The sequence below is a fragment of the Fibroporia radiculosa genome (assembly GCF_000313525.1).
Source record: "Fibroporia radiculosa TFFH 294 genomic supercontigs, scaffold9995, whole genome shotgun sequence".
Taxonomy (NCBI): domain Eukaryota; kingdom Fungi; phylum Basidiomycota; class Agaricomycetes; order Polyporales; family Fibroporiaceae; genus Fibroporia; species Fibroporia radiculosa.
In genome coordinates this window covers 28015-55299 of record NW_012133466.1, presented here as the reverse complement: position 1 = coordinate 55299, position 27285 = coordinate 28015, and the positions used below count along the sequence as shown (strand labels likewise).

The 27285-nt window shown below is 50.5% G+C and overlaps 9 protein-coding genes across 9 annotated transcripts; 3 read left to right on the top strand and 6 right to left on the bottom strand.

The window, feature by feature from the left end:
* Positions 1–179: 179 nt before the first annotated feature.
* On the bottom strand, positions 180–7711 carry FIBRA_06997 (uncharacterized protein; the record flags this gene model as incomplete). Its single annotated transcript, XM_012328697.1, has 22 exons — positions 180–361; positions 410–779; positions 834–1001; positions 1050–2223; positions 2277–2491; positions 2545–2605; positions 2659–2846; positions 2901–3118; positions 3172–3235; positions 3287–3444; positions 3495–3796; positions 3850–3929; positions 3984–4232; positions 4283–4456; positions 4504–4916; positions 4966–5509; positions 5560–6225; positions 6276–6374; positions 6423–6930; positions 6992–7119; positions 7173–7596; positions 7647–7711. The coding sequence occupies 22 exons, from the start codon at positions 7709–7711 to the stop codon at positions 180–182; spliced, it is 6450 nt and encodes a 2149-aa protein (XP_012184087.1).
* A 2123-nt stretch (positions 7712–9834) lies between these two features.
* On the bottom strand, positions 9835–14432 carry FIBRA_06996 (uncharacterized protein; the record flags this gene model as incomplete). Its single annotated transcript, XM_012328696.1, has 9 exons — positions 9835–10113; positions 10167–10310; positions 10363–10559; positions 10614–10813; positions 10878–11405; positions 11461–11666; positions 11716–13447; positions 13498–13625; positions 13686–14432. The coding sequence occupies 9 exons, from the start codon at positions 14430–14432 to the stop codon at positions 9835–9837; spliced, it is 4161 nt and encodes a 1386-aa protein (XP_012184086.1).
* Positions 14433–14778: 346 nt separating this feature from the next.
* Positions 14779–18517, top strand: FIBRA_06995 (uncharacterized protein; the record flags this gene model as incomplete). The annotated part of the gene is made up of 7 exons (XM_012328695.1): positions 14779–14783; positions 14834–14843; positions 14898–14984; positions 15041–15134; positions 15186–15800; positions 15855–16142; positions 16797–18517. The coding sequence occupies 7 exons, from the start codon at positions 14779–14781 to the stop codon at positions 18515–18517; spliced, it is 2820 nt and encodes a 939-aa protein (XP_012184085.1).
* Positions 18518–18594: 77 nt separating this feature from the next.
* Positions 18595–19431, bottom strand: FIBRA_06994 (uncharacterized protein; the record flags this gene model as incomplete). Its single annotated transcript, XM_012328694.1, has 3 exons — positions 18595–18991; positions 19045–19233; positions 19280–19431. The coding sequence occupies 3 exons, from the start codon at positions 19429–19431 to the stop codon at positions 18595–18597; spliced, it is 738 nt and encodes a 245-aa protein (XP_012184084.1).
* A 602-nt stretch (positions 19432–20033) lies between these two features.
* On the bottom strand, positions 20034–21400 carry FIBRA_06993 (uncharacterized protein; the record flags this gene model as incomplete). The annotated part of the gene is made up of 5 exons (XM_012328693.1): positions 20034–20239; positions 20298–20861; positions 20917–21010; positions 21063–21232; positions 21313–21400. 5 exons carry the CDS (start codon positions 21398–21400, stop codon positions 20034–20036), a joined length of 1122 nt encoding a protein of 373 aa, XP_012184083.1.
* Positions 21401–21828: 428 nt separating this feature from the next.
* On the bottom strand, positions 21829–22530 carry FIBRA_06992 (uncharacterized protein; the record flags this gene model as incomplete). The annotated part of the gene is made up of 3 exons (XM_012328692.1): positions 21829–21949; positions 22005–22232; positions 22289–22530. 3 exons carry the CDS (start codon positions 22528–22530, stop codon positions 21829–21831), a joined length of 591 nt encoding a protein of 196 aa, XP_012184082.1.
* Positions 22531–22942: 412 nt separating this feature from the next.
* On the top strand, positions 22943–23841 carry FIBRA_06991 (uncharacterized protein; the record flags this gene model as incomplete). Its single annotated transcript, XM_012328691.1, has 4 exons — positions 22943–23210; positions 23266–23412; positions 23461–23661; positions 23711–23841. 4 exons carry the CDS (start codon positions 22943–22945, stop codon positions 23839–23841), a joined length of 747 nt encoding a protein of 248 aa, XP_012184081.1.
* A 91-nt stretch (positions 23842–23932) lies between these two features.
* FIBRA_06990 (uncharacterized protein) lies at positions 23933–25182 on the bottom strand (the record flags this gene model as incomplete). The annotated part of the gene is made up of 4 exons (XM_012328690.1): positions 23933–24406; positions 24457–24749; positions 24807–24968; positions 25017–25182. The coding sequence occupies 4 exons, from the start codon at positions 25180–25182 to the stop codon at positions 23933–23935; spliced, it is 1095 nt and encodes a 364-aa protein (XP_012184080.1).
* Positions 25183–25961: 779 nt separating this feature from the next.
* On the top strand, positions 25962–27026 carry FIBRA_06989 (uncharacterized protein; the record flags this gene model as incomplete). The annotated part of the gene is made up of 1 exon (XM_012328689.1): positions 25962–27026. The coding sequence occupies one exon, from the start codon at positions 25962–25964 to the stop codon at positions 27024–27026; it is 1065 nt and encodes a 354-aa protein (XP_012184079.1).
* Between the last annotated feature and the right edge of the window lie 259 nt (positions 27027–27285).

The following is a 27285-nucleotide window of genomic DNA, read 5'->3' as shown; positions in this document are numbered from 1 at the left end:
TTCAACTCGCATTTGATTCAACTCACATCCGCATGTATCCCAATTCAACATTGCAATATCTTTATCGTCCCAGAATGACTTCAGATTTACTACTCATGTAAAACGCAGTACTGTACGGATAGTGATACAGGTGTCTCGAATAATATATGCTACAGAGATCCGCCAGGGTATGAGATGCCTCAGCTGTTGCGACTAATACGGGTCTTGTCTGCGTTTGGGTCTATGGGTAGGAGCTTCTTAGCAAGTCCATGAGTAGGAGCCGCTGTCGGATAACGATTGCGATTTATTCGAGGGCGTTTCGGAAGCTGGGAAGCTTGATCGTTCGGATTGGATACTGCGTCACCCGCGTCCTTCTCTCGCTCTAACACAACGATTAGCCCTCGCCGTTGCGTTCACATGATAAACCTACCTGAGAGCGTTCGCTTCCTACCCCCGTCACGCTCCTCGTCCCTACTTGGTGAATCATATGTGGTATCAAGACGATAACTGGCAGGTGCTTGCGGAATCGACTTGGGAGCCTCCTTATCACTTATGCGAGCACGGAGACTACCACTTGAACCATGCAGAGATTCTTGAGCGGCTGGATCGTTGTTGATTACACCCTCGGATCCACTCAAAGGCAGATGCTGCGTCTTCCAATCGCGATCGCGTCCAGATGAGTCAGATCTGACCAGTCTCGAACTATCCCCAGTTGCCATTGCGCGCGGGGCAGATGGTGTTGTGGATGGCAGCAATTTCGACGCTGATGCTGGAGCCTCAGGCGGACGCTTGTCACCAAACTGTAAGATTTTGAACCTCAGTCCCCTAATCTGAATCAAGGGATGCAAACCAACCTTTGTGTCAATAGACAGGCTTCTAATCTCACTCTCCGCCTGATCTCGGTCTTTCCTTCGTCGATCTGACTCCCGAGTTCTCTCGCGACCGTCTTTCTCGGACGAACGACGACTCCTCTCATCGTGATGACTCTCCTTTCTGGAGATTCGCTTGGAGGACCGATCAGACTGGAGGGTCGATAAGCAGTGACAGATACAAGGGAAATAGGGACATACCTCGTCTTCAGTTCTTCTCCTCTTGCCCAAAGTTTCGTCCCCATGTTGTGTGTCACGATGACGGGGTACATCCGGTCTTGCGGGCAAACCACGTTCGTCGATGAGCGGGCCACTCGACGCCGCAAGAGCAGCAGAGCGGCTTCCACTATCACGCTCCTTCCTACTCTCCCGTTCTCGATCCTTTTCATCTCGCCGGTGTCGGTCTCTGTCCCTGTCGCGATCACGGTCACGATCCCTATCACGATCCCTGTCCCGTTCCCGATCGCGCTCTCTATGCGCTTCACGATCTTTGTCTCGGTCCCTCTCTCTGTCTCTGTCTCCCCTATCTCGCTCTCGCATTCTCTCCCTCTCTCCATGACGGTCACGACCCCGTTCTCTGTCTCTGTCCCTCTCTGACTCCTTGTCCCGGTCAGAGTCACGGGTACTCCGGGAGCTGCGTTCACCCCGCGGATGGGATGGAGTCTCTCGGCGGGAAACGTCTCTGCCATCTTGCCGAGTGTCCCGATCTTGACGTTTGTCGTCAGGCCGCTCGCCATCTCCCCGATTAGAACGCCGACCTCCACTAGCACGACTTTCCAAGCTTGGGTTTCGAGTACCCGGGCGACTGGGGGGCGTAGGAGATCGGCGACGCGAAGTGGGAGAAGGTGCCGTGGATTGGCCGCGAGGTTCTATAGGTAATTGTCTTTCTTCGACCTTCTCTGACGAACCGCGACTTTGCTTAGCAGTCTCTCGTAGTATTTCTGCGGAGAAAGTTTGGCTTGGAATAGAGGGTGGAGGCATTGTTTGCGATACGCTCGTGCGCATGTTTTTCTGGTCATCAGGACGTGGAGAATTGGAGACATCTCTGCTAACCAATGTTCGACCGTTCAGAGACTGGATGGGCGTAGATGGTCGAGCCACCTGGGTAACACGAGCCAGATCCTTGTTAGAAGGCACAGCTTGGGAGTCGACAGTTGCAGCTTGGTTTTCGCCCATCAACACATCTTCATTCGTCGAATTCATACGAGATGCACGCGGAGCTGTGGGCGTGGCGCCATCCAAATGTCGGGTGGGTTGGTCAACATCCATCCCACTAGCTTTAGAGGACTCCTTCACATCCTCTCCCTCATCTTTCGGTTCTTCTGTAATCTTTGCATCATGTCTGATCCTTTTCACAACCTCGGGTCTCGGGACGCTACATCCAGGCATTAGTTGGAAATAGCTACCTATGAATGCGAGACGCCATACCTCTCCAGGGCTATTTTGGTCGGGTTCGTGCTTGGGCGATCGCCTGAAGTAAAAATCGCACCATCCGCAGCCGGCTGTACTCTAGGGGCAGAAGGTGCTGTAGATTTAGGCCGATTGTCCACAGGGGTAGGATTGGACACAACAGGCGGCGTGTTATTTCGGCTCTTGTCGGCACCATTCATAGCGAGTTTAGGAGTGGCAGTGGTAGAGGCAGCCTGTCAATGAATGTCAATAACACCCATGTTGACAGTCTAGTCGTCAACCATACCTTGGGGAGAGGCTTTGGGGCCAACCAAATCGATTCTCGCTTTCTTAAGCTTGCCGTGTACCTGAAAGAATTATTGGAAAAGGTGAACATAATAATGTCACCGCCAAAACTTACGCCCTTCCCAGAATCTTGAGGTCGCCACGAGTTTCTTTGTCCAGGAACCTCTCCATTGCCATGCTGAGGCTTCCTCCTGCCCACTCGTTTACAGCAGCAACAGGGAAAACGGGGAGGATCTCTTTCAAAACAATGATAGCATTGTAGACGTGCATGAATTCTCCTGTCTCTATGCAGTCCAGAAGACACTAATTTCGAGAATTAATAAGTAGCACTCGAAACCGACAACGCTCACTACCCACTTTGCACAATTTCCTATGCCATTTTCGCACGATGGTCTTGTAGTCCTGCCACATAATGATATCTTCCGCGGCGATGATAGGTTTCTGCGACCACCGTCTCTGAAGTCCGGGAAGATAGACGATTTTCCCGCCAGTTTTACTACGATTCTCCTGAGAGAAAAGCTGCTCATCCTGGAACCACTTCGAAAGATCCGTCAAAACACCGAGCAAGAAACGACCTATGCTGCGATATGAATCGAACTACCAACCGACTAGAGTCGTGGTTACATACCGTAATTGCGTGCTTCGTATTCACTGCACGAGAAAACAACAGTCTTGATATGATCTCCCAAGATCTGACCAGAACTTAAGTGCGATTTCAGTGATTGATTCATATGATGAATCACCTTATCGTAACACATGAGAGTGGAGAAACCAGGGGTGCCTTGCATATGAATGACTTTAATGAATTGAGCACAGAAATCTGCATCCATAGGTGACAGAAGAGATCGCGGTTGAAAGCAGTGCTCGACCAGTGACGAAGCCAAAGGAGCGGCCTTCGGGTCTAGAAAATGTAGTCGAGCAAAAGGACGAACGTCTAGAAAGTTCACTCACTATGAGCAAACCAATGCTGCTTCTCGCGAGCAAGTCGCTTGATCGTGAATGCACGCGCTATGGTTTGCTCTTTCAATTCTTGTCCTAGCATGTTCACGTACATGTTGTAGCGATTGCGCTTATCCCTATGCGTATAAGCCGTTTGCCGCTTAGTCCTGTCAGCGGAACGATCAGCAGCAACCCATTTCGCATCTTCTTGGCGACTCAGTGTCCGCAACGCTGAGCATTCTTCGTCATATCTAGCTATAGGAGGCGCAAGATCATATGTCGACAACTGCCAAAAGGTAAGGTAGAACGCTGGTCTATAGAACGAAACAGTGAGAGCTTAGCATGATTCCAGAGAGATAAACCATACCCTATAACCTCAGCGACGTTCCCGGGGGCGATTTTCTTGACATCTTCAAACAGGATATACAACTCCGACAGCCACGGAGTCTGTGATTTTTATACTTAGTCAAACATGCGGCATACCCATATGAAGCCAACTACCTCTTGTGATGACGTTGTTGTCAGAACCTGATTGTCTAGTGGTTCGGCATCCGTCATTTGAATATCCACCGCCGCCGACGGTTTCGGGTCCAACGTCGGGTCGATACCTATCGAAGACTCTCCGACGCTTGGTGACGCAACCCGGGAGCTTGTATTAGGTTCGCGCTTCGCAGTGAGTGCCGCTTTGAGACGCTTCTCCGCCTCCTCGCTGGCCAATCGCTCCCTTTCTTGCATCGCCAACGCGGCCGACTAAAGCGTCGCGTGTGAATACCTCATAAAAATTAAGTGAAGGCACATACTAGTAATGAAACATTCAACATGGGTCGAATGATCTGCATGCAGATCGGAGCACAGATACCATATTTGTCATTAAGCTCAACCAGCGACGGAACAATCTTTTCAGAATAATCCTGCGATGTGATGACGGTGGGCGTAGTCAGAAGCTCGAGGTATTGTAAAAGCACTCCATGCGTCTGTATAAACCTCAGTATAGCACTGAAACTGATTTAAATCTACTGACCGTATCATATAGACTAGCCAGCGACTTAAGATGTGCATTGGGGGCTTTGAAAACGCACGATTGTCGCTGTTGCGCAACCTGAATGAGCAGAGGCAATGCGAGCGAAGATTCCAACAAGGATTTGCCGAGGCGCTGGGGACCTTTCAACACAGCATCACCTGGATCAAGACGTGCACCTCGGGTGTTTGACGCTACTGCCTCAATGCGGAGCGTCGGACCACCAGCCATTGCACCGATTTGTGCATCAGACAAGCTGGGGAGTGGCTCAATTCCAGCCATTTTCCAGATCAACTCTCGCAATACGATGATCTCCGTCGTCTGCCCACTATGAAGTTGATGAACAATGTACTTGAGGAGAGGAGTCAAATCAGCACTGTAGCGGCGGAACAGCATGCCAGTAAATGATGCGAGGCCTATGGAACTGTTAATGCATTGTGCTGAATATGCGGCCGGACGACGCACTCTGCAGCCAGTCGGAAGTATTGACACCATCATCCTTGACTCGATCCTTGTTCGGGTTCGCCATTGCATCCAAGATGATGAATACCAATACATCAAAACCCATGATTGTCACGTAGTTCAGAGCTTGAATAACCACACCGGCTAAATTGTCGTACGCCATAATCTGGTTGACCGCGTTGGTGAAAAATATGCATGGGTTCGAGTGGGCCAACTTCGCAACGGTTCCAGAAAGCGATTCTATGGTGTTGTGTGACAGCCGACGCAAGATCCCCTTCGATTCACGGTCTGACTGTACTTGTCGAATCCGTAATTCTGGATGTGAACGGTACGTGCTTGACTTCCACTCGCCATACAATCGCCAGCGAAGAATAGTATCGTACTGCCGAATGATGTTCCACACCTCCACTGTGCAAACAGCATTGCCACGAATCAGTGGCAAAGCCGGAAGCAAGTATCGGCGTAATATATTAAACCAGAATGAGCGAATTGGACTATCAAGATTATCCGCTGGTATCGGTTTCTTCGTTTCAGGATCAGTGGCGGTCTGTTGTGCATGTCAGTATGAGTTGCATGAATGCAAGTCACATAAATTACCGTAGTCCCCATATGCATTCGGCCAAGCCGCAGGAACTTGGTCAGATAAGCAGGATCGCGAGAAACATGCAAGCCGATGAAACGCATTAACGGCTCGACCACCTCTACCAAGTCGTCCAGAGACGAGCAAGTTGGAACTAGCTGCACCCAGTCTGGGAAGAAAAAAACGAAATCAATCGCACTGGTACTGGGTGGGGTAGGTGCCCACAACGTGAGGTGCTGCCTCCGCTCTGGGGCCGGGATCATGCCAGACGTGCCATACCGACCACGAGGTTGAGTAAAGCTAGTATTTCGATCTTTTGTGTTCGTGCTTGATTCGTACAATGATGCCAAAGAGTGTTTCAGTATGCGAAGCATCAAGTCAGCAAGTTCGGGGAATGCATCAATCATCCAAGGAAACTTGGATAAGATAGCGATGGCAGGCCTCAACGCTCCAACAGAAAGCAAGGCATTCAGTAAGCCAAGTTTCTGATTCGGGATGCCGCTGGAATTGCTTGTCTTTGTAGCTTCAGCCGTGGTAGGGGGCTTAGGCTTGATAGTACTTCCAGACGATTCCAGCGGAGCAGCCATCGCAAGCTGACTGATTTTAGCGTTTGATATTCGTTCTTCAACTTTGGTCAGATATTCTTGATGCAACACGTCCATATCTTCATCCGTTGGAGAGATCTGATACAATACATGAGTGGCAGACTGAGTGCAAAACCAACATTACGCACGTGGGTGTATAACTCTTCCAGAGAGATGAAACCTTGGCGTATAAGCAACGCAGCCATAAGATACAAATTGCGAGGCACATGTTCAGTAATTTCAGAAAGCTATCTTCACATTAGCAATACGAACCGAATCTTGACAGCACAGCGCACCTGATAGTGAGCAAACTTAAACCCAAGGACTTGTGCTAGCACCCGGGAATTGGAGCCCGCAGCAAGAGGCTGCTGCTCATCCGGTCCCCTTTTGCCTAATGAATTTTCTGCCAACAAAAGAACTTCGTCTAGCGTCTTGCCTCGAAACCTATTCAGGTCAGCCTCAACCGTCATGCCATCTTCATCGTCACCACAAACCAGCTTTTGTGGATGAAGAGACCAAGGGGAGAACGAGAGGAATACGAGGAAAAACGCGTAATGAGTTGCAACATGCGCAGAGAAGACGTCGAGGACAATATCAAGTGCGCGGTTAGGGTCGAGATCGAAGTATCCAATCAGCCCCACAATTCGTTCCCAGGCCGGTCGCGCTCGAGCCTCTATAGCAGCACGACACTCAATAGGATAGCCCGTAGCGGACGCATGCGCTGGGCCCAAGCGACTAGTTAACTCAGTAACAAGCTTGCTGTACCCCTCAGACTGCTCGCGGAGCAAGTTAAACTTGTTTTGCCTATAGCTATACGTAGCCGTTAACTTTCCGAACCTGAATAACAATGATAACGGTAACTCACAAAAGACTAGTTCGCGTGCGTATCTCTTTTCTATCGAACGTTGTCTTGTCCGGAATCAGCCCAGCGGCCACCATTAACCCTGAATCCAATCTCTCCCTACATACACCGGCGTCAAGGATGCCGATCGACTATATAAGACACTGTTAGTGATTCAGCTGCTTGTGTCAACATAACGACAGACCAATAGACGTTTCAACAAGCTCGCTAAAATATCCTTGTCCGACTCAGCATTCTGCTTGATGCGCAGACCTCTCGTCAGCACATCTTTGTCCAACACTGAATCTGAGTCGGCTTGCTCAGCATTTGTCACGATTCCCTTTGTGTCAAACAAAAGCTCCTCCAGTTCAGCATCGATGGTCCAGGCGACGTCGACAAGCAGTTCCCCAAATATAACGACATTCTGGGACGTTTGCGGAGCGAGGGAAGAGGATGGGAGGTGATCGAGCACAGAACGAACAAACTCTACGAATGTATCCACAGTGAGAGTATTCCGCGGAGACCAGCTGAGAAGCGTGGACACAAGAAGAGCATGGTATGCATTCATGAGAATGTCATTGCTGTCTGGGTCGGAAGGATTGGAGTGGGGAGCAATAAGGATTTGACGGCTGCTCATGCATGAGCATTAGAACAGTGATCGGTGAGGGCGTAAGCCTACCATTTTTCTAATCCACCAGATTCCCATTTTTCGATATACTGCTGGACTTTGTTGACGATGTCCATGGAAAGTGCGTCGGGGTTCAGTCAATGTGGCGTGTAGACCGTGGCCACGGAGCGATTCTGTGTGAGCGCCGTCGTCAGAGTGTAATACTATAGATACTGCCAATAATGCCGAGATGGGTGATACAATGCACGAAGAGGGCAAGGTGCTAGCTGTCAGGTCCGCCGACGTCGTCGAAGAGGGTCCTGGCGGTTGCTGCGAGCGCCGAGAGCGCCGAAACACACTTTCCTCGCTGAGTCACGAGACGAATCGCTTGAGCTTGTCTGACAGTGTCACTGGACACAGCTGAACTTTGAAAGTAACTAGATCATCTGCAGCTGGCTCTCAGGCATATCTGCATGCATACCTCTGCTCGCGGCTTTGCACAAACAGTTTCGCGCTACCCTTTATCATGTTCAAGCTTACCTTATGTGCATCACTGGCGAGGATAAAATTTCCGGCTACCATATACCGTATTCAATGAAGTGTTGTATCAACCCCCCTCAGCTGTCCGCGCTGCGAGCCGTACATGTTCATATTGCTGTAGAGTCGTCGACCGTTTTGCGGCTTCAGACGGCGAGCACTGTAATATTTCCCTTTCCTTCTAGGACTGTCAATCCGAATCGCAGCTCCCGTCAGGAACTTAGTTTCGTCTTACTGATGGTATGCGGCGGTATACTGCATTTACAGAAGAGAATTTACCATGAATCGAGATCAGATCCTACCCCTTGTTCGAGCATCGTGCGATGTGAGAAATTGTAATTGTCGAAGACGCATTCCATGATCTCATCCCGCCGACGAGCTAACGAAGTGCATGTGGTACATGTGTGAGACGAGGTCGCACATGCTGAGATTCGTCGGTGATTGTGTTGGTCTCACGGACGCGGTGGCTGGACACAAGGGCTATGCTGGCTCGACAGGGCTGCACGGCCCAACATCCGCCGCCTCAATGCTCATCAACAGGAAGACACTATAACACATTTGCGGATCAACCGCTGGAGAATACCTGTCTTTCTTCATCAATAGTATCAACAGACTGCTCCAAGCTCTGGACAGGCTGATTCATGCGTACATAGCTCGGTTATGTATGCACACAAGGGCTGTTGCTGTCTGCTGCTAACACCGCGTAAGATGCAACCTATGACAATGCAAATGGCCAGGGCAGTCGCCGGGATAGACCAATGGATGACGGAACCGGTCGACATCCATCTTGAAGCGCCGGGTCCAGAAGGAGAGCGGCGGCTTCCCTGTCTGGGCTTTCGCAGACGCGTGGGTAAGCGAACTCGGGCTCAGTCTTTTATAACCTTGCCAGCGCAAAGTGCGTTTCGCCTTCCGGTCCCGTCGTTTGACCTGGGCAACGTCCAATGCGCCTATAGATCCCCGTCGCTGGCCTGTTGTCCGTACTCGCTCTCGCTCGTCGAGCAACATGTTGTTTATGTTCTTCTTGTCTCTCTTCGGCTCTCTTGCCTTATGTTGTCTTCTTTTCCCATCGGTATGGACGTCTATCACGGGTGGGGATGAGATATTCGACGCACATGAGGCTGGTTTTGCTTTGGTTGCATCTCGTGCGTTACGTCCTACTCCCTCTGGGCTTGTGCTGACTGTCCTCATTAGGATCACCCTTCCGTGAGACAGGTCCTCCCGCATGCATGGCAAAGCTTATCATGTTGAGACATAAAGTAAGTTCATGCATTTCCAAGTGCTGCTCGTTGGGTCGCTTAGATCTGTGCCTACAGATAAACCAAGACAAAAGTCGGAGACGGAGCAGTGTCAGTCGAGCCCGTCAGGTTGCGTTCACCTACTCTATTCCATCTATTCGGTCAGCTCGCGAAACTCCTTGGATGCGTTTGGGCAGGGCGCGTGGAAAGCAGAATCACTAATCCCACTAATTGTAACTGGCATCGCTGAGGCATGCCATATATACCCGAGCGTAGAATACCTTCGAATCATTTGGCGTGGCTGTGAAGTGCTGTTTTGGCTGATGCGGCTACATCATCAGTACTAATCATAAAGATAATTATTATTGCAAGACATAGATTCAAAGTGGAAAGTACATGTGAGCATTACAGAGGGTTTTGTCCTAAAATACAGAGAATACAAGGCTCTAGAGGTATGTAGATTGTAGAAATACGGCTATGGTATCTGATCAGGAGCTTGCCTGGAATTTGCTCCGTCTACTGGTAGACACTGCTGACAGTGCACTAGCTGATTTGGTTAACTTGCATGGCAACTTCATGGCGCTGTCCGAAGAACCTGGTCGCTGGCCTTTTGCTGTCCGCAAACCTGCAGTCTTTCCCCTTCCGCGTGCAGTCACAGCAGACACACCCGTGGAGCGACTGGTACCGCCACTTGTACGAGATTCGCTCTTGGCCCACAGTTGCATGCGAACTCGATCACGGTCATCTTCACCACCTTGACGCTTGGACTGAGATAATGCACATCAGCTGTCGTTAGCTCTAAGTGGACTGTGTAACTCACCTGCATATCAGGGTCCCAGTCTGCTGGACGACGCGTTGGCTTTGTTACCGCATAAATTTCCTTAATAGGAAGCGCTTCATCGTCACTCCCTTCCGCATTTGCTTCCATCCACGATGTGTCGTGAGGATTGAAACATTCAGGCGTCTGTCAATTTGAGATGAGTAAGGTTGAAGGCCGCATTTTCAAATCCACTGACTCCTTCTTTAGCCACTTTGCGAAGCTCTTCAATTAATGCTGCCGCAGAAACAACTTCTGGCTCAGAGCCTTCTTCTGCATCTGGGTCGTGCTCGTCAACAAGAGTCAATTCGCCTTGTTGTAAGTGCACGAAGTCGTCGTCATCGAGCATATCTGCATGATACGCCTCAACAAATGCAGCCGTCGATGGGTTCTTGGCTGCAGAACAATCTCAGCATCACCCTTTACATTAGCGGAAAGACGGGTGCTGACCCAGCTCTTCCAGAGTATCCCCCTCAATTTTCCGCTTTTTAAGCATCTTTTGCCGTCGCCACTTCGCATCTTCGTCCTCGTCGTCGGACTCGCTATCTTCAAAGCCAAGCCCATGGTTGCGCCGTCTTGCTCTGAGTTTACCGTCGGCTGCATCTCTAGCGTATTTTTCACGGAGCTGGTCATCCTCCTCCCAATGCTCCCTTGAGACAGGGTAGTCGGTTGCATAAATCAGCTACGTTCAAAAAGGCGAAAGGGACAATATACCTAGCTTTCTCCAGAACGGCATCCGCACCCAGGGTCTTATCGTCCATTGCTGCATCGTCAACCAATTCCGCCAACGTGGCATCCTGGCTCTCATCATCGCTCTCGTCGTCCTCTTTCCTACGCCCACCGAAGCCGATCATAGCGTCATCGTCAGATTCTTCCGCCTCACCCTCAATGAACTCTGACTTCTGTAGCTTCCTGTCTGATTCAGTGGGGGCATGTGCCGCCTGCTTTAAAACATCAAAAGCATTGCGGTGTTTGGTGGGGCTAGGTGAAGGACTAGAGTGGCGACTATTGTCAAGATTTGTGGGTTCTGGCGGTGTCCTCCTCCGCTTTAGCAATCTCCTAGGTTGCTCATTAGGTGTCTCCATCTCAATATCTGAGTCGATAGGTGCAAGTGGTTTGCGAGAAACTGAACCAACGTGCGTGCGTTTCCTTGCCGATTGTAGAATGCTGGCCATAAGTGGCGATGACGAAGTGTGCGATGCCTGAAGAATGCGAGCACTGGGAACCGATTGCGTCAGGAAGCTAGAGGGGGAAACATCAATCCACAGATTATGTGCAAGATGACGATGGCACGTACCCATGTTCATTCACATAGAATTGGGATTTGTCATTGGAATTGACGTCGAAATTCTCTGCTAGATAGCCTTGTTCTTTCTCGAAAATGTTGTCTGCTTTTCGCAGGAGAGTTTGGCTCACTTCAAGCGTAGGCTGAAGACCGACATCGAGAGTCAACGACAGCTCTTGATCGGATTTCCTCGTTGTCAAGGAATGTGTTTCATCCACCTAGTCCCGACAGTCAGCTTTCAATTTATATCGCATTCCAATAACTGACCGTTTGTTGAGTAAAGAACTGTGACAATCCACCATTTTGCGGTACGTTCGGCACCAATGAGGAAGAACCGGATACGTTTTCAGATGCAAAGAATTCGGCGAAACCTGGTTTCAACGTGGTGGGCACATTAACAGCGCTAGAATCTTGGTCTACATCTTCGGATTCTCTACCCCCTTGCAAGTCCGGAGACAGTCGTCTTGCAGGGGGTCCCATGGTCGGTGAAAATACTAGTCGGCGAGCGGGAGACTTGGCTATCGGCGCAAAAGGACCATCTCCGTCACTATCATCTCTACGTAGCTCCTTGAGAGGTGGCCGTCGATCTTCCAGTGGCGTGCTTTCAATAAGCAGACTGTCGTTGAAATCCCCATCTGCCAGAAAGGCCACTCCCCTTAGCGCAAATGACCCACCGCTGGAGGTTTGGTGCCCGAGTAATGGTTGTGCTGCGACGGCCGTGTTCTCCTTATCCTCGCCCCGGTCATACATCAATCGGATGTCATTCTCCTTGTCTGTGCCATCCTCTGTCTGATCCCCGGACGACGAAGCATATACTCTGCGATTCCTTCCATAGTCTAGAGCAGAAGAAATCACACTCAAGCTGTCTGGGAAAACGGCCTTGCTGCGAGACACAAGAATGCCATCTTCTTCGTCGGAGATCACGGCTGAGAAACATGCAGATTTAGAGGGTAGAAATACACTTGTCTGTTCTTCATCATCTGCGTCAAGATGGTCCAACTGGCTGTTGGAGGCATTTTGATTATCTTCATGGGTTGATTGACCGAAGACATTATCACTATCCTCAGTAGCTGACTCCAGCGCTGTTCGCTCGTGGCCATCCTGATAATCTGGGTCGTCCTCGTCCTCGCCCTCCGCCTCATCTTCTTGTTCTCTATCATCTTCTCCTACTGCGATGCCCTTAGAGACTACGGTAAGGAAAATCCGCTTGGCTTCACCATCTGAGCGGAGGTTGCTTGGCCCTGCTCGTATTTTTCCTCCACGCCTCACCCATTCTTCTTCCTTAAGCCTCGTCGCTTCTTCTGCCTGCTTCCCTGCGCTGTTCAATAAAAACCTGTTCAGATCGTCCTTACTGACCAACGCAGAGGTATGATCCGCAATATCCTTCGTCAATCGTCCAAAGGTAGGAGCAGCAGCATCCTTCAAGAATTTTACTTCGCTCTTAATCGATTTTCCAACAAGCTTATGAATAGGGCCTGCGAGAGCAAGTTGTTTGGACTTTCCCACTGAACGCTTGAAGCCCTGGGCGGACCTGACTTTCCTTGCTCGTGCCTCGTCTTTCGCAACTGTTTGCATGTCCTCATGGACCACCTCGAGATCACTATCGTCTTGATCTGATATATAAGCACCACTCTTGGTGTTTTCCAGCGCCCTTCTCTTGACCTCCGCGAGCTGTTTACGCATCGTCTCTTCCTGTCGTTCCTTAGCGTCATTCTCGAGCAGGGCCCCCACGTCGGGAAGTTCTTCATCGCTGCTTTCCCTTAACAATATGGCCTTTGGGGAGTCCGGTCCAAGCAATCCGGTAGGCACGAAATCAGATGTAGCTTGTAGTATTGGAGAGCCGCTACTCGTCGGCTGTGGTGATAAGGGAGATGGTACTCGTGTCTTAATCTTGCGCTTTGCGTGTTCCGTAGGAGATGACGAGAAGGGCTGAATTGGGTCTGAAGCTGGCCCTTCGGAACTGAGCAAAGGGGGATCATCTGCTGGTGAGATGCCTCGTCTGGCACCACAATCAGACATGACATTCCTTACAGCGATGCGTTCGCTTACCCTATCTTCTCGAAAAGCTGTGTCAATCCGATTTGTTTCGTTTTGGAGTGAGGCATGGAGACAACTCGCTCGGCGACCATTCGTGCCGTGGCTTTCTGTGTCTCTTCCCGCTCCTTTCTGGTGGGAGCCTGAAATAACCCGATTATCACTGGGGGAAGTTATCATAACGATGGGTGAGTAGCACGAACCTTTGTGTGCTTTCCATTCGCATTGAATGCCCTTCGCCTTGTATTCCTCTTGTGCTCTCCGCCACCAAATTGTTCCTCGTCAGAGCCTACGAAAACGCCCTCAGATCTCTGTTTGCCTTTACCTTTGACACCGGCGACGAGCGCTGCAGGAGACACACGTCGAGTAGAAGAAGACGGTGAGCTAGATGCTGCGAGGCGAGGCGCCACTTGCTGGGAGGTAGCTAGCGCGATGTCTGAGTTCAATTGAATAGGTAGGTTCCTGAGACGACGACGATGACGAGCGACAGCCGGGGATGGGGAAGGAGACGTAGTGTGATCAGGAGTGTGAGACTCAGAGGCCACGCGAGTATCTCCTCCGAACACGGCCTGAGATCCGCTCTGCATAATATCATCCCGTAGCGCATCTCGACTATCCAACGCTATTGGTCGTTCAGCATATATAGAGTTGAATTTCTCGAGGTCTTTTCTCCAAGAAAAAACGAAAGGAGTTCCAGTATTCTCCCCATCGCTATCGTCGCCATTATCACGGGTAGGAAGGACTATCGATGAATCCAACGCGTCACATTCGTCAGAACTGGGTGGAACGTCCTCGTCAAAGCCAGAAGACCGCAGACTGCAAGAACTGGCGCGTGACGAAAGGGTGGTACGTAGTGTAGAGGTAGATGTATCTGCGTCGGACGGAGACTCCTTGCGACGACCATAGGTGACTGCAGCACGTTTAACGACCGGAGACGAAGGAAGCGACATATTAGAAAGCAGGGCCAGCTGCGACACGGTAGTCCAGCACAAAATCGTCGGTCAAACACTATCCGCAGAGTGGCTGTTTGAGGCCAGCTAGTGAGTTCGCGCGACCAGTGGTGGCACCGTGTTCAACACGCTGTGGCTTACCGTGTCAAGGCGTAACGCATCGTGACATAACGCGTGTAAAAATATGCAATGGCAGATACTACAAATCAAATACATGTTTAAGGTGACCAGGGTCCTACTGCTAAATTTGGTAGAACTGCACAGTTGATGCAGCCACCCAGGGCATCCCGGACATTTCGTAGTGTACGCTTTCACTGCTCGCCACGACTCTCAAGACACCCACAAAATGAGGTGAGTATTTTCACATTGCATCGATCCCGGTGGTTGACCTTTAATCACAGTCACCGTAAGGTGTGCAGATCGTGTTATCGCCAAAATATGCTCATTTAATGCTACATCGTCCAGTACGAGGCCCCCCGCCATGGTTCGCTTGGATTTCTGCCGCGAAAGCGTGCGGCGCGCCATCGTGGAAAGGTCAAGGCATTCCCCAAGGTATGTGATCATTGTGCGGCTCCGGATGAGTGTGCAAAGTATGGACTGGTATGCAGGACGATTCCAAGAAACCTGTCCATTTGACGGCTATCATGGGTTACAAGGCTGGAATGACGCATGTCGTCCGTGATCTTGACCGTCCTGGATCTAGTACGCTGTTTTTGTTTCTGTCTATGTCCATCGTGCTCAGTTGTAATACAGAGATGCACAAGAGAGAAGTCGTTGAGGCTGTAACCATTATCGAGACACCCCCGCTGGTTGTTGTCGGTGTCGTCGGTTACGTCGAGACACCCCGTGGTCTTCGTACCCTCACGACTGTCTGGGCATCGCACTTGTCTGATGAACTTAAGCGCCGGTTCTACAAGAACTGGTACCGTTCGAAGAAGAAGGCTTTCACTCGGTATGCGAAGAAGCATGCGGAGGACGGTGGGAAGTCTATCGCCCGAGAGCTTGAGCGTATCCGAAAATACTGCACTGTCGTTCGCGTTCTTGCTCACACGCAGATTCGCAAGACCGGTCTCAGCCAGAAGAAGGCGCATCTTATGGAGATTCAGGTGAATGGTGGTTCAATCGCGGATAAAGTTGAATTCGCGCACGGACTGTTCGAGAAGCCTGTGGAGGTTGGTACTGTGTTTGAGCAGGATGAGGTGGTCGATGTCATCGCCGTGACGAAGGGACACGGTTTCGAAGGTGTGACTCACCGGTGGGGTACCAAGAAACTCCCTCGTAAGACGCACAAGGGTCTTCGCAAGGTTGCCTGTATCGGTGCTTGGCATCCGTCGAAGGTCATGTTCTCAGTCGCTCGTGCTGGTCAAAGTGAGTATGCACCAAGTGTGCTATGTCCAGCTTATTCACTAATATACTGCATAGACGGTTATCACCATCGAACTGAACTGAACAAGAAGATCTACCGCATTGGCTCGGGTGACGATGAGGCGAATGCTTCGACTGAACACGATATAACGAAGAAGACGATTACACCTATGGGTGGCTTCCCTCACTACGGTATTGTCAAGAACGATTACCTAATGTTGAAAGGCTCTATTCCCGGCACGAAGAAGCGTGTGATTACTATCCGCAAATCACTCATGGTGCACACGTCCCGTCGGGATCTCGAGAAAGTGCAGCTCAAGTTCATTGACACGTCGTCGAAGTTTGGTGTGAGTACTCATATCATCCGCCTGCAAAGAAGTATTGTAATAGCGAGAATGTGCAGCACGGCGCGTTCCAAACATTCGAAGAAAAGGCCGCGTTCCTTGGAACGCTCAAGGCTCGGGCATAGTCCGTCGCGCTACGTACTTGCATCACTTAGTTTTAGGCCTTTTGTCATACTACGCTTCTATGCTATGCTTTGTATTTTCGATGCAGTCAGATTGGGCACATGAGTGCGAGAGAGAATATGTAGTATATTGACCAAGAACATATCACACATCTGGCTTCGACGTCGGACCGCCCGCATACATAGACGCTCGTGTCACGCATCGACTTTCCAGTTGGCAATGAGCGCCGAGAGCGTGACACGACGTGTTTGCCACAACCATCTGCGAGCTCGCTCTAGCACCAAAAGTCCACTCGTTCGGAGGTCCCTTGAACGATAGTTGTGAGGCTTCGATCCTTTCCTGGATAGTCCTTGTGGGGGTTTTTGTCGCGTCGCGGTGCGTCTGGAAAAATCTACAGTGTGCCCAGCTCTTAATGTCTTCCCAGAATGACTGCATAATCCATTGATGCTGAGAGTGTCCTCTCTGGGCCTCCTATGGTATCATGACGCGCTGCCTTCTACCTCACTGTTCCTTCATCGTCATCTCTCAACAGCTCGTCTTTCCGTGCCCGATATTAGCGAGAGGACCCCCTCCCATGGGGAGGATAATAGCACGCATGACAACTCGACCGGCGTCGATAACGAGAAACAACTATCCGTCTCTCCAAAAACGAACACAGGCAGACGCCATCCTCTCATACCCCCGATCCAAACCACGAAAAAAGGTTCGACTACGAACTCGTCTCGAACTCAAGAGCATCTCGTCGTTGCGCCCGTGTCTCGGGCAATTGCGTCGTACCTGTCGGCAGGGACGTCGCGCTCGCTTGATGTTTCCATGGGGTTGTCCAAGCTAACCTATCCGGAACTGTCTACGAATATCTTACAGCACGAGGGTACTTCGATCGTTAACCAGGATTTCGGAAAAGGCCGAGAGTACTTCGAAGAAATATTGGCAAATACGTCGTCGGCCTCGGAAGCATGGGATGCCTACCAGCGATTAATGGAATTCCCTCGTCCCGCAACCAATGCTCTGGTCGTCCATTATGCTCTCCTCCATCGCCTCGCTCGTCTTCTCATGTCTGTTCGTCCACGGACTAGGTCACTTTTTCTACGTCTTCTTTCTGTTCTGACCTCCTTGTATACATCCGGTGGGCGTGTGCACAAGTGGGAGTGGAATGCCTTGATCGATTGCGCTGGAAAGGGCTGGCGGAAGACGAGGATAGAAGATTTTCAAGCTGCATTGGACGTATATAACGATATGGTCTCCCGCAAGGCACCTGGTGCAGCCTTTAATTGCAATCAGCACGATTTGGCATGCCATGATTATGGCCTCGATGAAAGCTCAGTCCCCCAACCAGACATTTTTACTTACACAACCCTACTGCATATTGCTGGTCGAACGCTCAATATCGCTGCTTTGCGCCATGCAACAAATATGCTGGAGTCATCTGGAATACCCCGTAATCGCATCACCCATCTCGTGCTCGTCCGCTATTTTACCAGGAAAGGCGACCTCCTTGGCGTGCGGGCGTCCCTTTTAAGGATGAGGCAGGATGGTCATGAACTTGGCTTGGATGGTATTAATGCATGTGTATGGGCATATGCACGGAATGGCCGCATTGACATTGCTGCGCTTCTATACCGAGTCCTAAGGCATAACCTAATACCCGAAGACGAGCTAGGAGCATATGAAATCGAGACGGCGATTGAACAGCTGGCTACCACCGAAGGCCTTGTGGTTCCCAGACACCTCAAACCTGACGCAACGATGTATTATGCCCTTATCCAATGCTATGCATACCATGGCGACCTTGTCCAGGCTTTGCGCATATTCAGCGACATGATCACGACAAATGAACAGGAGCGTTTTATGCAAAGCGATCTCGACGCAGTCGACCCATCGTGGACGGATAGATCGCCTACGTTACCAGCGTTCCGGTCCATCTTCCTGGGTTTTGCTCGCCATGGAGGTAGAACTGCACAAAGATTTCAGGATGCTGGCCCTCTCACACGCCAACTGACGTCTTCCGCGTGGACTATGGATAATCTCGACGCCCTATTCACCAGCTTCATCAGACTACCCCACGAAGCCAGACCTAGTGACAGGACAATTTATTGGCTGTTGATGGCCTACGACAAGCTAAGTGGACATGCAAACTGGAAGTTGCGCAGGATCTGGGAGCAACTGGAAGAGAGATTCGGTGGCGGGTGGGGAGGGAGACTGGAGCGATTCAAAACAAGGATTTATGATAGTTCAGAGACCAAAAAAGAATAGCGCATTGCATTGTATAATTGCTGAGGTGAAACTAAAGTACAGAGCAGTTGAAGCCTGTTCTAATTGCTACTTGGTATCTACATTCTTCCTCCATTTTTGGTCCTCCATTGAACGTACTCCTCCCAATCTACTGTGCACTTCCTACTTTGATACCTGCGCAGTTTGACGCTGCGACGAATGTCTTCGGTGATGCGCCCGTTCCAGCCAGCTTTATGAATAGCACTGTCTATGGTTTCAATCTTGTCCCAACCTTGTTCAGGAGCAATTTCTGGTAGATATGTGGCAGAAAATGTGTGCTTGAGGCTGCTGCGTGTTGGTACAGAAGAGGAAGAGGACAGCGGAGACGGTGAAGTTGAAGGAGATGTGGGTGCGGGCAGTAAAGTTGGGTGAGGGAATGATATGTGTATGCCGTGGACCCCGACGGTCCAATCAAGGTAGGATGACGCATCCTCAAAATCAGTGAGGAGTGAGATACTAAAAGAGAATTCAGGAGATGGCAAGTAGTCAGTCAGTCGGGAGTGACATACCCGCATTCCAAGTTCACGAGTTCGTGCTGCTCGATCCCCTTGAATCTGGAGTCCTCAAATGCGCTGATGAGTGCGTACTCGGCTAACCCATCCCTCAAGGAGATTGGCTGGAAAATTCCAATGCATCCTCTTAATCTTGGGGCCCTACCAGGGCGCAAAGATCTAGTGTTCCAAGTCACGAACAGGGGGCTACAACCAGTCAGGCACCATGTACGATCGAGATGGATTCACGCACTATTTCTCGTCCGGGAATTCAGCGGGGAGGAGCGTGTGCGAAGTGAGGGCGCAAAAGAGAGCATCGAAACAGCGAAAACAATGTTCGGGAATGCAGACGTTGTCCTCGTCTTCCGACACCACTGCATCGGGATTGGGAGGAATGAGAGACATCACTCAACGCAGCCCCGAGCACTAAAGAGGAAGAGAGGGGTGAAGGCAAAGCGCTGCACTTGCATTGCATTTTCACCGACCGGTTGTGCCCGTCTAGTAGAATGTACGAACCTTCCGATTCGAGCCAATTGGGGCATCGTACTAAACTACGCTAATTGATCATAAATGTACAATGCACACTACATATATATTAGATGAGCGCTGCTCTCTACATTAATTTCAACTGCAGCCTCTGTGTAACAGCTGAGTAATAGCATCTAGGCGAAGACAGACCCGGATACGAATGTCCGAGTGATTGCATCACTATTGACATGGTATGTATGCTACGACATGATGTGCATGCAAGAAAATAAATCAGGGCAAAAATCATAAAATACGATGTGCGTGGATATCCTGCCTGCGATAAGCGCAACGAGATCTGAGTGGACAGGGTGGACGTAAGGATGTGGAACATGAGTCATGACGAGGGGCAGACGCGACGGGGTGAGGCTAGCAGGGATCGCGATAATGCTGGATGGTGCAGTAGGCGAGGAAAACTTGTGTGCGGCGGAGGCGGAGGGAAGAGAAAAGAAAGCGAGAAGATATCAAGCCATACTTACGTATCATATCGAACAACAACTCCAGGATGTCCCCGATGCCGCCTGTGCCTTCTCTCGCGCCTCTTCCGCATCTGCCTGTGCAGCCCACACAGGCGTACTGACGGGCGCTAAGTACACGCTGTCTCGTCGCTTCATTTCGTTTTCCTCTTCTATGCTATCTTTCCGCGCGATTATTGCCGCAATCAGAGTGTCAAATAGTTGCTGGATTCCTGCAAGCCAGAGAAGGTTAGACCGGGGTCAAAAGAAGCAGTGATAGATGATGCGGACCAAGGTCGTCTTTCGCAGACACTTCGAATAGTTCCATACCCTTGTGCAGTCCCCACTCTTGATCATCCGTCTCCGTATCGTCGTCATCTTCGTCCATACTGTTACTACTCCCTTCTGCAACTTGGTGCCATCCAGCGGCCCGATATCCGGACTGGGTTTCGAATCGACAGGCTGGAGGGCGGACAGCGCTGTCCAAATTGGTACTAGGAAGTAGAAGGCTACCACTTTTAGCTCGCGGACGAGTAAGAGCAGTAGTGTGGGAGCGTTTCATAGCGGTGGCCCTGGGGTCGGAGTATTGCACTGTTTCTGGTGATGGAGATAATGGAGGCTTTGTTACGGGGGCAGGCGCTGAGCGTATACTCGGGAAGGATGTAAATCGGGGGCGGATGTAGGAGAATGTAGAGGGCGTCGGCGCCGGCGGCGGACTCGGTGGTCTGGGTGGTGGAAACCAAGTATGAAGTGAGAGTCGAGCAAGGTCAGACGTAACTTGACGATGACGGTTCAAGTCAGCTTTTGAGCCTACAATATAGATAATGAGATCGGGAGAACAATTCTTCTTCAATTCTGACGGAGTGGTGAACGCTGGAAGACTTGATCGAGGAAGCAACAGGCCACGTACCTTCCAGCCAACCTCGGACGTCATCAAAGCTAGCAGCATTGGTGATATCATACAACAACAGCGCAGCGTTGGCTCCACGATAGTACATGGGTGCCTATAGATATCCATGTCGGCATAGCCAGCAACACTCACCAGGATCCACTCACCATGCTACGAAATCTCTCCTGGCCTGCTGTATCCCACAACTGTAGACGAACCTTGATACCATCAACATAAATCTTCTTCGTGACGAAAAGAGCACCAGTGGTGGAAGTTGTGTTCTTGGGATCAAACTTATTTTGGGTATATCTGTGCAACAGGCTGGTCTTGCCCACGCCTATGAATGCAACGAGGCAACATTCAATTTCAACTGCACTCAGCGATCCCATAGAGTGTACTGCGACGCTATCCACGCACCTGTGTTGCCCATAATTACAATCTTGGCGTCAATGCCGTGGTCATAGCCTGATTTGCTGTACGAATTCATACGAGGATAGGCCGTCATGGTAGTGAGCCCACCGCCTGAATACGCGACGGCGCGGCACAGGACGAAGAGTGAAACGAAAGGAAGGGAGCGAGCAGTCCCAGTACTTGTATTAGCAAAAGAGAGAGCTAACAGCTCAGCCTGTACGGCACAGTACCACGGAGACGTGCCGGAACTGGATGCGGAAGCGCGAACGTGCGGCACGTGAGCCCACGTGCACCGTGTACTGCGTCGGAACTCGCATCGTATCCGAGATAAGATTCCTTTGGCTTTAGAGTGTACGTAAAACGCGCCCAGCGAGTGATTCGGCGGCCATTGCGACATGCAATGCATCTCATTGGCATGCAGTGCAAAGAGACCTGGTTGCTCATAATGGGGGCATGCGGATACATTTTGCTGTATGTGCGATAGCATATCATAGTCTCCTAAACACGGTAACTTGGCACTCCCTACTCCTGCACCTGCACCGGGAACTCGAACACGACGTCTTTCCCTGTCAGGCGACGGTATACTGAAGAGAATGAGTCCAGCTTGTACTCAAGCGACGTAGCATCTTTCGAGTCCAGGAAACTATTGGAATGGTCTCGGTCATTAAACCGCCTCGGTCATTAACGATCACACGCACACTTTGAGAAGTTTTGAGCCGTCCGTGGCCACTCGCGTCCTCTTACCAACGATCTCCGTGGGGAAAACAAGGTCCTCGAGGATCTTTTCGTGGACATTGGTAAGAGTACGGGAGCGAGGCCTCTTCTGCTTGACCCGCGAGTTGCGAGTGGGCTTGCGTAGCATCCTGCGCTGTGCAACAAATACGACATGACGATCTGAAAACTTCTTCTCCAACTCCCTGGTTAGCCTGCAATACCCATCAGTCAGAAGTTTCAACGTGACCAGACTATAGCGTACACATACCTCTGCTGCACCTTGTGGAATGCTTTCAATTGCGGTACAGGGACAAAAATGACGATGGCCTTCTTTCCACCACGAACATCGACTTCACGAGCTGCGGAAATCTGCAGCGGTCGTAGTTCTGACTTAAGGTCAGGGACGTTGTTTTCGAGGTCGATCAGGGCCTGCGCGACGCTAGTTTCGGTCTCATCGGGAGGTGTGGTAGGCGCATTCGCGGTACGGAAAATCTTGTGCTGGACGGACATCTTGAAGTTTGAAGTTTGAGTGCCTGTGGACAGATACGGAATCGCAGTCAACATCCGTCCCTGCACCAATCCATCCATCCCTTCTCGCACTTCCTCCAGCCCGACCAGTCCCTCTGTACACGTCCCACCATTCCAACAGCGTGCACCGACAAAATTTTAAGTAAAACGTGTACTCACCGTGCCTGCCGCCGTCGTCGAGTTCGGTGGAGTTGATCTTGCTGCTTGCTGTAGCGACGGGCCACGGGCATGGCACGTGAGCTCTGGTGAGCTGCGCAAAGGACCCCGTGTACTAGATGTGACGGCGTCTATCATTCACATCGTGACCGGACGCGTCGACGCCGGACGGTGAGCTGAGCACTGGCAGAACGACGCGTCCTTTATTGCAGCTCAGGCATGCTCGTCATCTTCCACAATGGCGAAATCACTTCGAGTACCAAAGCTCGATCTCTCCGCCATCCTCGCGTCCCAGAATCCGCAGATTGACCTGAGACTCGAAGCTTACGAAGTTTCCACGCGCAACTTCTTGAAAGCGGTTTCCAGCTATACTCAGAGAGCGCTAACAGAAATCACCAATCGCAAGAATGGGCACTTAACAGATCGAAAGCGTCTGGTTGAAAAGCTTCAGCATATTGAAGCAGAGACAAACCAATGCAAGATCAGGGAGATAGAGTTGATTAAGAGTGCGTTTGTGCCGCGTTTCAACGATCCTAATTTGTATTTACTCTGGACGAATAGTTCTGGATAGAGAACGGGAAGAAAGGAAAGAGGCGGAGGCTTCCGTTTCTTCCTTCAGACGTCAACTTGCGAGCATCAAAGAGAAGTGCGTTGTCCTAGACGGAGAGGTAGAGCAACATCGTATCATTGCAGCAAATCTTCGCCGAGGTTCGTACCAGTATCAAAAAAAGAGACCTGGTAATTTACCGATTTTAGAGAGGAGCAGGGAACGGGCATTGCTTGATTCACATGCTGCGCAGGTAGCCCCAGAGCTTGCCGACTGTGAGAGGTGGCTACAATGCCATATAGAAGGGATTGACAAGGACAAGATTCTTATCCGCTTCCTGCGTCTGGATGCTGCCGATTCTACTCGCGAGTTCAGCTTGGTAGTCGACGTTTCCAATCGCTCTTACAAAGGTCTGTGCTCGGCAGCCTGGGACCCTACCCCATATTGACGCCCTCATAGTACCCACGACAACCCCCTTTCTGCCCACCCTCCCTATTCTTCTCGACGAGCTGAATGAGACGCGCGATATCTATACGTTTTTCAAGCAGGTCAGGCAATCTTTCGTTGAAGTTGTGCAGCAGGGGAGATAATGTATACCATCGGTAATGTATCGTTACATATTCTGGTCTCCATCTTTTGTATTACCACTCTTTCGGATGGCTTGCTTCCTGGAGTGAATGCTCACGATGCATGATCTCTGCTCTTCTTAAATTCATCCACCCATCGCTTCTCAACATCACCTTTCGGTACAACAACGAAAGTCAAGCTCCCATCTTTCAGCTCAAGCCCATCCTTTGGTTCCCCATCCTTGTTCCCCGCTGTCTTGAACACATCTTTCAATGTCATCTTTTTCCCCACCTTCAGAAGTCGTTTCCGATAAGTCATAGCATACAGCGTGAGCTTGTCGGTAACATATTCCGCACTGCGATCCCATTCCGGTGCCGGAGCTTCTGGTGGAAACATTGTCGCTAAATGTGCGGAGAATGGTGTGTCCTCTACAAAGTGAGATATGACATCCGAGGTGGCATATTGTGGATACAGGAAAAAGACAGGGAAAATCAATGTACTATATGCAGGATCTTCCGCGTCGAACGCGGGGGAGTATGGATTTGATGAAGATCCATCGGCGCGTGGTATTACAACGAGATTGCGTTCCTTTTGCCAGGCTGTCAGTAAGCTACAGAATGAGCGAAAGATCTCTTCACGACCTTGAATGCTTCCCGTAGGCGTCGCTTTTGTTCCGTCTCCTTCCGTATTCTTTCTTGCCGCTCCCTCTCAGCTTTGTCCTTGGTTGCTTGCCTTTGTGTGGCCTTGTCGCGCAACACATGTATGTCCTTGTTCCCGTGATCAAATTGTAGACAGCGATTACAACAGTCGATGGCTTCCTCGAATCGGTCTAGGGCCATCAATGCTGCCGCGGAACGATAGTGGGCCTTCGACGAGCGAGTATTGATTAGGATAGCCTTTGAACAGTCCTTCAAAACCGTGCCATAATTCTCTTAGGATGCCTGTCTGTTAAGATGAGCTGTAGCAACGATAAATCTGGACGCCTCACTCAATTCCAAGTTACATGCAGCTCGATTGCACAACAAAGCCTCCAATATAACTGGATCCTGTGGTTTTGCATCTATTCCTTGCGTGTAGAACCCGAGAGCTTCACGATGCCGCTTTCCTTTGAAGTAGTCGTTCCCCTGTTCCTTGAAGTTCTGGGCGATCTCTAAAGACACGCTCAACTGAGAGCTTGTCGTATCGCAGACCGACTCACCATCTGGCGTCCCTTCAAATGCCAGACTCTGTAAAGCTCCAACAATTGGATCATCTACGGCATCTTCGGGTAGGGACTTCATAAATAGCGGAACGGTATCGAAGGCAGTCAACTTGTCCTCCACGGGTAGAGGCTGGGGCCCCAGAAGGGGAGCTGTTGAGACCATTATAATCTCCTACTCGGTTTGAGAGCAATAATAGCGATGGGAGAAGGGTCTGTATGTGGAGGGGTTCAGGAGAGCAGGAAGTGAATGCAAGAATGACTAAGTACATACAAAGTTCTTAACATGATTTTGCGGTACTACCGTGATCGAGATCAGCTATCGAGATTGGCACTAGCAGGTGACGGGAACCGGACCGCCGTTTACCAGTGCGGTTTGCTGCAGCTGACCTTTCTGAGCATGGCATATCTTTCCGGCCCCACATACACTGTAGTTGTCATTGTCGACAGCCATGCAGGTCAGAGGCCTAGCTGCAGCGTTGAATAGTAACGGGCAATTCAAGTATAAGGCACGAATTTCACCCCGGACTTCTGACAGCAAGAAATTTACTTCGTAAAATACAGATCCCGGAGTTCGCAGTCGATTATCTCGTCGTTGGAGGTGGTAAGACATCATAGTATATTTGTATCTAACCATGGTTCATTTGTCCTTGTAGGTGTCATTGGGCTAGCTGTTGCTAGGCAACTGGTGCGCCGCTTTCCAACGAAATCCACATTTTTGGTAGAAAGGCACGATAGAGCGGGAGAGGAGACGAGGTATGACCTCATTTTGAGCGAAAGAGTGCTGAAATCGACAACTGAGATAGCTCGCGTAACTCAGAAGTAGTTCATGCAGGTTCGTTACCGGCTCATTGTACTGGTACAACTGATACAGACGGGGTCATAGGTTTGTACTATCCTGCCGATTCCCTGAAGACACGGCTCTGCCTGCGCGGTCGATTTCTCATGTATATGCACTGCAACAAGCACAACATCCCATACAAAAAAGTAGGCAAATTGGTAGTAGCCCGGCACGACCAGCGGCCGTATATCGAGGGGCTACAAGCAAAGGCCCAAAACCTTTGTTGGCCTGTGCATTCGTCATCAGGTCTTCAGAAGACAGCAGCACTACCCACACAGCTGATAGACGGCGACCATGCACGCGAATTGGAGCCGGATCTCTCGACAGATATCGTAGCTGCACTATGGAGCCCGGAGACGGGTATTATTGATTCGCACGCATTTATGGCAAGTCTCGAGAAGGAAATCGCTGAATCCGAGGGTGGAGAACTCGTTTATCAGACACGGGTCGTGAGGGTGGATCCACACCAAGAGGCTCGTGGATGGGTGGTGCAAACGTTAACTGGCAAGAGGGATGGGGATGGAGGAGACGCAATACTGGCTGGAACTTTAATCAATTGTTCAGGGCTCTCTGCGCCCTTCATTCTCAACGCACTACTTCCGAAGGAATCCCGCATACCCATGTACTACGGACGCGGATCATATGCGTCATACAAAGGTCCTGGAGTCAAGCACATCTCGCATCTTATATACCCGTGCCCTGACACCGGTCGCACCGTCCACGGTTTCCAATCGTTGGGAACACACCTCACTCTCGACCTGCAGGGCAAGATTAGGTTCGGACCTGATCTCGACTGGTTGGATCCGCATATCGAGGGCAACATCAACGACCCAGACTTTTGGCAGAAGTGGCTCATTCCTGATGATTCTCGACTGGCCATGATGCACGCCGCTGTGAGGGAATACTTGCCCGAAGTCTCATTCGAAGGCTTCCAGCCTGATTACTGCGGTGTGCGACCAAAGCTGGTTGGCCCAAAGGGAGGATTCAGGGATTTTGAGTTTCGAGCCCATTATCCGGAAGACTTTCTAGGCACATTTAGGGGGAAGGACAAGCGGCCCATGATTACATTGCTAGGCATCGAGAGCCCCGGGCTAACTTCGAGTCTTGCGATAGCGGAGAAAGTCGTAGAGGACATACTTATCAGAGAAAATGGGCATGTAGCGCAATAGATTGCACACACTACATCAATCTATGATCCTCGAGCGGTCACCTTTGGCTCCCAAGCCTCATACTTCGGTTTCGTGGTATTATATGCCCTGTAAGCCCCTCTCGTCCCAGTAAGGTTTTCAATCCATGGCTATAGTGCAAGCTTATAATATAGGACAAGGCAATTAAAAATGAACGACGTACAGCTTTCCATGGAGGCGACAAGTTCTGCATGACGCGATCTTCCGGTGGTGCGTCCCGACGGATGTGCTGCAGCCAAGC